Source organism: Branchiostoma floridae, chromosome 6 (assembly GCF_000003815.2).
Source record: "Branchiostoma floridae strain S238N-H82 chromosome 6, Bfl_VNyyK, whole genome shotgun sequence".
NCBI lineage: Eukaryota > Metazoa > Chordata > Leptocardii > Amphioxiformes > Branchiostomatidae > Branchiostoma > Branchiostoma floridae.
Genome location: NC_049984.1, coordinates 7,103,361 through 7,114,401, shown reverse-complemented (window position 1 = coordinate 7,114,401; position 11,041 = coordinate 7,103,361). Strand labels below are relative to the sequence as shown.

Genomic DNA, 11,041 nt, shown 5'->3' with positions numbered 1-11,041 from the left:
AAACGTATTCGATGAGTCAAATTATAAGACACAGCCTGAATACTCAGTAAACAAATAACAATACTGTCCAAAACCATGAAGCATTCTACATAAACAATTCGTAACAAACAACTCGACATCGGTTACCTGTATCATTCATGAGTATATCAATATACATAATAGTAGTAACGTTATATAGTTTTCAAAATTGTGTTTACCAAAGATAATGTCTAAAGTGGAGGATTCAGGAGCCTAAATGTACATGCTTCTATCTAAAGTGCTGAAGTGTAAGACAAGGCACAAATATCAACAACAACAATATTGTAGTTTACATCAACAATATCTATCTACCAAGTTCTAAATCAAAAGGTAAGGATGAAAGGTGTTCATTACCATTGCATTTGAAAACAATAAAATGAAATGGAAAACCCTTATATGACCCTTTGTTACTGATATTTCAGGATGATGCTTTATCTACATGTATGTGACGTCTCGGGAATTAAGATGACTTTAAAGAGTAACGTTAACGTTACCAAATGCTTGGAAGGCTTATGATCTTTGACCTGGGTGAAAATAAACTTTTTCAGCAACATTTGGAGTTTTTTTCATAGTAATCATACAGGCATGTATGTTATGTTGATACATGAACACATGATTATGTCCATGATAAGTTATTACAAAGAAGACGGTTGTTCCCTCATGGTTCTGTTTCTGGACCGAACCATAGTATCCAGAGTGCATGGGTTGTCATCTGATTCGTCGGAGGGTAACAAAATTCCCTCTTCTTTTTAAAATCAGGAGAAAATCAATGCGTCTGTGACTGATGTCATCAATGAAACTTATTTGCAAAGTTTGGACCTGAACCCTTGTGTGGATTATGGATCAGTAACTCATCTTGCTCTGTGAACGGGAGACACCAGGCGGTTTTATGCAAAAGTGCAGCATAAGTCCAAGTACGTTCTGCGCAAGTGCAACATACAGACTCCAAAATGGCGGCCTACGTGTACACATCACTCAAACTGTGAGTAACTTTTCGTTTTCTTGTCGTTTTGGCTGCTAAACAAAACGATCTCAACGTTTGATGTAGTAATTCAAACGTTGCTACTCTAGGGAAGAATATTAGGTGTGTTTTGGTCGTGAATTTATCACGCATTATACCGAAAAATGAGATGATACGGGCCGGCCGGTACACCCACGAAACCGGATCGGAGCAGGATCTCGGTTGTCATAAAAATCATTTTCATCATCAGTCACCGACCAGTTGACGTCACTTGTCCTCTTCACCATTGTTATTACATAGATAAATACCAGAGTTGACGCTGTGGTTTGAAATCAAGTTAAAGAAGTACCCCGTTTGAGTAGGTTTTATGAAAGCAAGGTGAAAGTTGGCCATGTGACTTACAGTGTAAGTAATTACGTGTCATGCAAGCCCCTCCCCCTCGCACCTGCCACAGAATAATCGATTGTGAAGTCTATTGATTACCAGAACAGAAGGCTTTTACCTTACCCCAAGGGAGTGTAGTGTTTCTCTCTCTCTCTCTCTCTGTCTTTCTCTCTTTCTGTCTGTCTCTCTCTCGGTCTGTCTCTCTCTTTCTGTTTGTCTCTCTCTCTTTGGTGTCAGACTCTGAGGGTGCAGTGCAGTTTCTGTATGTACTGCCAGGTGTGTTTTTTTTTGGGGGGGGGGGCAAAAACTGCTATCTGTGATTTTTCTGCTTCAGCTTTGGTACTCGCAGGCAAAACCCCTTTACTAGTACAGTTGTAACAGTGGGGTTCAAGGACTGCTAACCTGAAGACGCCAAACGTCTTAAGCCTTTTTGCCGATGGTTTGCGCGTTGGATTTTTTATCTGTCTGCCTGGGTTCGATCCTGGGTGTCGCACATAGAAACTCGCGGCATCTCACCCATAGACAATGGCGGCCATCTTGAATTCAGTCAAACCTCACGAGATCACGCGAGATCTCGCGATTTTAGCCCCGAGATTCAAGCAGATGCATGGTAGCAAGCATTACATACGCACCTGAATAAAGTTTCCTTTAGAATATGGCGGTCTTTCTGTGTAATAATACCTTTGAAAATGGTTTGTTTAATAATCTGAAATTTTTTGTCTACTTTTTTTTCCAAACAAAGATGAAAATGTTCTGACCACGGGCTGAGATCTGGCTGTATTAATATAGTTAAGTAGAAAGTGCAACAATAATTGAGACATTAAATATTTTGTCAAATATATTTATTATGACATGAATAAAAACAATGTACAGACATTTAATTTGAGAGGTATGATGTAATACTTAAGGTACTAGTTTAAGTTCTACTTCATGGTGGTCCTATACATGTGATCAAAAAAATAAAAATAAAAGTCACTATAGAATAGTCTTTCTACACCAACAGTTATACAATAAAAAAAGTCAATAAAACAATTGATAATCGTGAAAAATTATCTAACAATGAGTAATAAATTGTTTTGGTTCAATTGCTAATTTGGTGGCCATTGAAATAATATTGTAATACATTTATGTACAATAACATTTTATGGTCTATTTCCCTCATCAAAGGGGAAAGGCTACATGCATCAGAGGTACACTATGTTCTTAAGTTATCTTACAAATACTACACAAATGTGGCCTATAATTCAGGATATATCAGTTGATAACATATTTTGAAACTGTTGAACTTTGTTCAGTTCAGCTACATAGTTTCCTGACTTAACAACAGAACCCTCATGCAGTGGTCTGGTAGAAGAGGATGCTACACCAGGGGTAGTACTACTACTACTACTGAAGTACTAGAGGCCAGCCAGTTCCCAGCTCCCTTCAACCATCAGCTGCTCTTGGGAGTCCTGTCAGGATGACAAAAAAGACTGATTAATATACTGCTCATAAACAGTATTCTAAAAATACATGGCAACTTCTACAATTCAAGGAAGATATTACATACTATACACATATTATGTACAATGGGATGAGGCTATATAGTCTTCAGTCTTTCTTGGAAATTAGCTGAATAACACACACAGAACCGTGAAGGAATTAAACAATTCTCTCTCTCTCTCTCTCTCTCTCTCTATATATATATATATATTATTAATATTGATAATCAAACAAGTTGCAAAACTATGCAGATCTTACCTTTGTTTAAAATTACCTAAGTATACACATTCTTATATTTAGAGCATAATTATCAGCCCCGCCAGTCTCCTTTTCTCTATATACCATCTATTTATTACTTGCGGCTTTCCTGGCCAATAATTTTTTTATGTCTTCAAAGCATGCAAATCATATCCATGCACTTATTAAAGCATTCTAAGAATAATATTATAGATATACATGATCATTTCTGCTCAGTTAAAGCTTCTGTGTCTGGAAATACGCCTTACTTCGAATACTTTAGGCCATGCAATAACATGCCAGGCCCCCTGGGACAGAGAGTTCAGGCACACTTTTCATGCCAAAAATTCATGCATATTCCTCGCGAATAAAAATTTGCGGCCGCGTATATCAAAAATTCCTATGTAATAACACGCCATGACATGTCTGGAACCCACAAAAAAATCCGCTAGTTCCAGAAAAAATTATGCAGTTAATTACAGACTAATTACTCCTAGACATCATTAAGATCATTAGTCATCACCTCATGGCCTTGTAAAATTTTCAAAAATTCATATCTCACCCGAAATTCGTCCTAGAAACCTCCGGTTTTTTTCATTCGGTAGGACGTCTTCTCCATTATTGAAAAAACAGCCAGTGCGCATGTCTAAAGCCCGCTCTCTTTCCCAGATCAGTCTGCAAGCTAGGCAAGGCATTAGTTCTACCGACCCTGGGGTCGAGATTTTCCCAGGTCACGTGGTACGATAATGAGCCAAGCTTTGCTCAGATCATCATCATCATATCCAAGATGGCGGCACCGGTTGTTCTATAGCAGGTTTCTATGTGTGTCGGCATGTTGTTTCTTTCTGTTCATACTCCTGTTGTTTCACAATGTCCATGTAGTTGGATTGAAGGGCCCTGGGGTCAAGCACGTTTGTGGGGAAAGCACATGCAGACTAATGGTCCCCATGGTGTTCATCTAGCAGGAAATGCCTCGGATTAAGGAAAAATATAGATTGTCTTCTTCTTCTTCCGGTAATGTCCAACTGCCGGAGAGTCGGCAATGATTGTCTTATCTGATATATGTTCAACTAAGTATAATAAAAATACTATGGGAGCCATCTCCATCCCAAGAATTGGCCCCTTTATGGGCCAGCTCATACCTCATTTAAAAGTGACTTATTTTTATTCCTGTTCCATCCTACAGCCACATAGACCCAGAGAAGTTCTATGTGGAGGCGCTGGACTCTAACGAGCTGATGATCATCGACCGTGTGAGTTATGAGATCACGCTGGTGGAGAACAAGGGACAGATCCCGCCCTCCGCCATCACACGCACCATCTTTGGCATCATGGGAGTTGTGAGACTCATAGCCAGTAGGTTATCCTACCTTTGTTCTTGATTCACTGTTTTATGGCTTGAAATGTAAAACTTATCTGCTGTAGATGATTTATCCGTAATAGTGACAGAAGAACAGATGATTTATACTCTTTGTCTATATCATAAAAAATGATAAAGCCAGTATAACTGCCCTGTAGTGTAAGTAGTAACACACCAGCTTTTGAGGCACACAGCATGCAGGATCAGGTTATATTTTTAACATTTTTGTACATTGATCAACCTGTTACACCTAACCTTTGCACATTTAGCACTTAAAATGTGGAGCATTGATTCCTTAAGAGTAGCAAACTGCAAACTGTAGCAAACTTTCAGCATATATCTATAATTTTTTCGTGTAATTTGCCTTGTAATGCAGGCATTGTATTATATATCATGGGAAGTAACTCCACTCTTTCCTTTTCTTTTCCAGGTCCTTACCTTATAGTGATCACCAAGGTATCTAAGGTAGGAGATGTTGAACACCACCCCATCTGGAGAGTGGAGGACACTCAGGTCATTCCCTACACACGATCTGTCGACCATCTCAATGACCAACAGGTAACACAGTCATGTTAAGAAACAGTAGTTTTGGGCAAAACCCAAGGACTGAGCGTCAATTAGAACCTATATATGAAAATTGCTTACCTAGACAAAGTTGTAGTTTTACTTACATGATGTTAATAGGCATGATGTAATTGTTGAAAAGATTCTGGGAAATATTTGTGCACCAAATTTTCAAGTTTGTTGGTACATGTGTAGTCTTATTTTGTCAGCTATAAACGATGTGGAGAACTTATTGCCTTGAAGTTGTATCTAGCATTGAATCAGGAACCAGAAAACCCTGGATGAATTGCTGTACTTTTGTTGTGTTAGTAAAGATCTGTATGATATGATCACAGAAACAAGCGAACCATGACTACCTGCGGATGATAGAGGAGGTCCTGCGACAGAACGGGTACTACTTCTCCAGTACCTACGACCTGACTCACACGCAGCAGAGGCTCAACAACACCAGCGCTGAGTTCCTCACATTCCCGCTGTATGAGAGGGTACGGATTATCCTTCTTACTAGTACTGCCACGGTAGCCTTTGTCACTTAATAAGTGGTTATGGGATTAGATGCATACCGCGTTTTGTACTTGTCACAACATCTTGATTTAAGTGCATGCAAAATAAAGGTAGTACCCTATGGTATATTAACTTTGACTCGCTATTTTCTGCTTTCTATGTACTGTATGTGTCGATTTCTAATTACATGTAGTTCATTGCTTGTTCTTAGGCTGACCAAAGATTTGTGTGGAATGGACACCTGCTGAGGGAGTTCACATCACAACCTGAGGTACATGGAAATCTTTTACATAGTAAGAGAGGGTTGTCAGACATCAGGAATATGTGTCCATATACATGAAATAAATAAATACTGTGTATATGTAGCATATGTAGCTGTACTTGGTAAGCTTAAGTCAGCGTTGTTAGAACATGCTACAGTGTGCCAAAACTTGGATACTGAAATTCTTATTTAGTTTTATTTAGCATGATAATTTGTTCTCTTTACTTCTACACTGTCAGATTAGAATTCATACCTTTAGGCTACTGCATGTACATGGGAATATGAAGCATACCATGCTAATTGTGCTTTATCTATTACAGCTCCACAGGTTTATCCTCCCTGTCCTTCATGGCTGTATCCTTTTGTATTGAAGAAAATATATGATAGACAATTGTGTATCCAATATTCTTGTATTGGTAGATTTACTAACTTTGTTTCTCTGCCAACAATCGAAAATAAAATGCAACCACATCCCTACCTTGGGTAGAATCTTAGGGCTGTCCATGCAACTGCATGACGATGTCACGACGGCATGCGTTTTCAACCATGCACACAGGGTTGTTGGGATCTTTTCTGTACAGAGGTTTGACTCTTGAAACTAAGCTTCCTCCTACACGGAATGCCGGCTTTACTTCACCATCCAAAATGACGAATGCAATCTCTTACAACCCGTCCAGGCTGAGACAACAATTAGTGCTACAGAAATAGTTTATTTTGCTTGACTGTCATCAATCAGATGTGGTGATTAAGCAGTGTCATGTAAACCAGCGTCCCTTCAAGCTCATCGTTATCTCACGCCGTTGCTGCTACCGTGCCGGAGTCCGCTACTACATGCGAGGGGCGGACTTCGAGGGACACACGGCCAACTACGTGGAAACGGAACAGATCATGGACTATGAGGGCAGCCGTGGGTCCTTTGTACAGGTGCAATAAGCCTTATTCAGTTACTGACTCTCTAGCTAGATTTATGGAACATAACATCAATTCATCAGAATTACTGTATATCGTGAAATGTTTGTTGCGGCACAATAAAAGTTTTTTTTTTTTAAGTTTTTGCTGTGAGTTCCCCACAGCAAAATCAACATATCCTGAACAATTTAGATTTTCTGTCAGTAGCACCCTCTGTGTGCACACTGCAGACATAAATATTGTCATTGCCTCCTTTAGCAATGCAAAATCAAGTCCCCTCCAAACTAAGTGCATACGCAACATCTATGTTACAAGATGAGGGAAGGCAGATTCCAAAGTAATGGTAAGCAAAGGTTGTCCAAATGTGAAATTGCAAATAAAAATGAATGTCATGTTTATGAACAAGCTCACACACTAATCTGTTGTTTAACCCTGTCTATTCCCCAGACCAGAGGTTCCGTGCCCCTGCACTGGTCCCAGAGACCTAACCTGAAGTACAAGCCCACTCCTATCATCAGTACTGCACTCAAACAGGTGGGGAAACATAAACTACCCTGATGCAAGTGTCACTGTAAATGCAGAAATGTTCGCGGTAGTTTTATGTTTGCGGTTTATGCGGAGGCAACCTCACCGCAAACTTAAAACCACCGCGACTATTTTTCCATTATTGTATGTGACTACAGTCTTTGCCGCTACCACAAACTTAAAAACACTCCATTTTCCCGCAACCGGGAAAGTAAATCCCGGACCCCGCAAACGTAAATGCATTTACAGTAATCTTTAGTTTCCAATATAACAAAATTTTGTGACTTATAGTACCACTCTGTGTAAAGAGATGTAGCAATTCACTGGTTGCATGATTTTAAGATACACATAGAACACATGACTCAGTGAGCAGTGGGTCATAAGTTGTAGAAAGTTTATAGCTTCCCAGTCTCTTTGTAGCCTAATGTAAATGCCTATCTTGTGTTTTTTGTTTCTTTACTACAGCAAGATGGGTTCCAGAGGCATTTTGACAGCCAGATTGTTCTGTATGGGAGACAGATCGGTGTCAACCTGGTAGGAAAACTATTTCCATCTGTAATTCTTCATTTTGTAGAATAAAATAATGTACAGTGCATCTACAACCAAAACCATGCATACAACACTGAATAATACACCATACAGGAAAGTACAAAGAGCAAGAAATTCAATTAGCAGAATGATTATGTAGACTATTCAGGGATGTTTCAAACGTAGGCACATTATAGTAATGTTGCCTGTAGGATGGAGATTAACACGTCATGTATCTCATGATAGTGCCATGAGAGGTCAACCCAGCATGGAAGTTAGAACTACTAGAATTATCATCAACTCTCCCAAGTCCATCTTCAAAATTTTCTTTCATCTTCTCATGCATCATCATTTCATCCTATTATCTTTGTATTGAGATTTTTTTTCTTGTTTATTCCTTCTCCCCTGGCTAGCTTGACCAGAAGGGGTTTGAGAACAAGCTGGTGAGGGCCTACGAAGATGCTGTCAAGAATTCGAACAGTGACAATATCAGGTGGGTAGAAGTTATGTTTTCAACATTTTTTTTGTCTGATATCTATAACTGTGCATGTAAAGTTACCAAGATATGTAAATTCCAGTATTACGAAAAATTTCTGTCTCCAAAGTTTGAGTGAAAATGGAGTTGATTTAAATCAATGGTTTAGCTATCATTTTTATTTTTCCTTTGTTGTTAAGATACCACCATTGAAAACAAAACTATCTATATTTCAGTGAAACGTTAATTAAGCATTCTAGATGTAGAAGACCACTTAAACAAGCACACCATATTCACTCTTGAGCTGTTGTCCTTGCTAAATGTGACTGTTATCTTTTTTTTTCAGGATCGAATCATTTGACTTCCACCGTGAGTGCCGGGCCCTCCAGTGGCACAGGCTGTCTCTCCTCATGGACCGGCTGGCAGAGGATCAGGCCAAGATGGGGTGAGTCTGGAAATGTCTCAAGTTGTGGATGTTAGCCTTAGGGAGCCAAGACAGAAATAAACATGTTTGGGTCTGCATAGGTTTGAGACATTTTGCTGGAAATAGGGGAATGAACTACACAAAGGACAGTTTTGTAAAAGGGATTATACTTAAGAAGGAAATTCAGTATGACCCCAAATTCACTCACCCCAAATTATGGTATCCTTTTTCCAAAACCTCCATGGCTGGAACTTAAGAAAAACATTGGGACTTTATCTAAGGATGCTGAGCGACATGAGGGCATAGCCATGTCTTGGGGTAGGTTGGATGCAGCAGGCGGCAAAAGGGGGCGTACATTTAATTCTGTTTTTTTTCTGCTGACTATCTCAGCTTGCTTGAAAGGGTTGCAGGTTATTTAGGGGACGTCCTTTATTTGAAAGAAATACAGTAGCTTTATTTTGAGGGTTTGCTGCCTACTCAAAGCTCACAGTTCCCTTCTCTCCCCATTGTTTGTAGGTATTATCTGTGCAGAAGTGACGGCTCTGTAGCCAGGCTGCAGGACGCTGTGTTCAGGACCAACTGTATCGACTGCCTGGACAGGACCAATGTAGTTCAGAGCATGCTTGCTAGGAGGAGCCTCCAGTCCCAGCTACAGGTTAGTAACTGTAAAGTGTAAGGATGATGGCATCTAACAGTGTTGATGTTTTTCAAAGACATACGTAGGTGTGGATCTCTTTTCATTACTGTATATTTTTGTATTGGTTTATTATTTGAGGTTTTTGCAGTGTCTTGTTCACCACAAAGTTGAAATCACTACAAAAATGCTTCTTCTGTCTTCTGCCTGCCTACCACTTTCTTTCAACCATGGACTTGAACTAACAGTGCTTTTGTATTTCAATGGCACACGCATGTAGTAGTGGATCTCTTCATATCACTGTAAATGTTTAATTTTGTGGTACATTTGTTCAAGGTTTTTGCAGTGATGTCTGCACCGCAAACATAAACCTCCACGAAGATGCTTGTTTTGTCTTCAGCAAGCCTACCCCTAGCTGTTTTAACTTTAAAACTGGCGCAAATGCTCCATTTACTTCCTACCGCAAAATTAGAACTTAAATGCAGTTACACTTACAGTATGCCTGTGGTGTTTTGTCAGTACAAACCTGTTGTATTCTTGTCTCTCCAGGAGGTGGGAATCTTGTCTCTTGGAGAGAGATTAGAAGACCACAATGACTTTGAGTTTATCTACAAGAACTGTAAGTAACGCACAAGTTTAATCTCCTTGCACTTTGCTTAAATTTTTGTAAAGTTTTCTTAAAGTATATCTATCTATGTCAGAAAGGAAAATGTATTATCTTCAGTTGTAAATTGACCAATTGAGATGTACAGGTTTCTTTGTTGAAAGTGATTTACGTCTTTTTTAAAATTGTTATCTTGTTATAACCACATTTTACCACATTTCCAGTGTGGGCTGACAATGCAGATGCCCTGGCTAAACAGTATGCAGGGACTGGGGCTCTCAAGACAGACTACACAAGGTGTGTTTCTTTTATTTATTTATTTCTGTCATTTTTACCCAGGGTAGTCAACTCAGTGATTTACACTGCTTTGCAGTGGAGCCCTGCATTACATGAATTGAATGAAACATATAAAAACATTTTTGACATGCAAACAGAAAATTAACAAACATTGAATGAAATGAATAAATAATACATAATGAATACATGATATTTTGCCTCTAGTCCTGTCAAAAATTTTTCCTTTGATAATGTACTGTCAGTTTCTTCAATGATGTCTTGTTTCCCTCCCCAGGACTGGGAGGAGGACCATCCCTGGTCTGTTGATGGACGGCTACAACTCTGCCATCAGGTACATGAAGAACAACTTCTACGATGGATTCAGACAGGTGAGGTGTTACTCCATCATCAACAAATAACAACTGCAGGGACTGAAATATATTTTATAGCTGTTTTCTGCAATATGTTATGCATCATGCGATGCTGGTATTCTTTCATTTTAAAACCAAATTGGAATCACATTGTGACAAATATTTGTATGCAAATTACAGTTTCCAAGTGGATTTTTTTTTAATTGAAATTGTCAAGTTACTACAGACATCATTGCTAGCAAAATCTTCATTTGTGTAGTTAATCGTACCAAGGAAAACATGATTCCCAGTACTATAATGTAGCAATTTGATGTAACCTTACATTCAGTCTTCTTAATGAAAGATGTTGTATTTTGACTGAACATATATAAATTTTGAAATGAGATTTCAAATTGTCCACCCCAGGATGCGATAGACTTGTTTGTTGGGAACTACATTGTTGACGAGGCAGAGTGCATCAACAAGCCTTGTCCTCTCCAGCAGCCCAGGAGTGTCAGATATACTGTGGTAAGTACACAGGTCC

General features: G+C 39.1%; 1 protein-coding gene across 3 annotated transcripts in view; it reads left to right on the top strand.

The window, feature by feature from the left end:
• Nucleotides 1-845: 845 nt before the first annotated feature.
• LOC118418697 (phosphatidylinositol-3-phosphatase SAC1-like) overlaps nt 846-11,041 on the top strand; it is an 11,962-nt gene continuing 1,766 nt past the window's right edge. For all 3 annotated transcript variants that reach the window (XM_035824753.1, XM_035824754.1, XM_035824752.1), the window contains exons 1-16: nt 846-1,000; nt 4,269-4,438; nt 4,873-5,000; nt 5,342-5,491; nt 5,722-5,781; nt 6,093-6,126; nt 6,509-6,696; nt 7,129-7,215; nt 7,672-7,740; nt 8,148-8,227; nt 8,556-8,654; nt 9,150-9,288; nt 9,817-9,886; nt 10,096-10,168; nt 10,443-10,536; nt 10,924-11,025. In XM_035824753.1, coding sequence (XP_035680646.1) covers nt 969-1,000; nt 4,269-4,438; nt 4,873-5,000; nt 5,342-5,491; nt 5,722-5,781; nt 6,093-6,126; nt 6,509-6,696; nt 7,129-7,215; nt 7,672-7,740; nt 8,148-8,227; nt 8,556-8,654; nt 9,150-9,288; nt 9,817-9,886; nt 10,096-10,168; nt 10,443-10,536; nt 10,924-11,025 — 1,575 coding nt within the window. In that variant the 5' untranslated portion in view covers nt 846-968. The remainder of the gene's footprint in view (nt 1,001-4,268; nt 4,439-4,872; nt 5,001-5,341; nt 5,492-5,721; nt 5,782-6,092; nt 6,127-6,508; nt 6,697-7,128; nt 7,216-7,671; nt 7,741-8,147; nt 8,228-8,555; nt 8,655-9,149; nt 9,289-9,816; nt 9,887-10,095; nt 10,169-10,442; nt 10,537-10,923; nt 11,026-11,041) is intronic.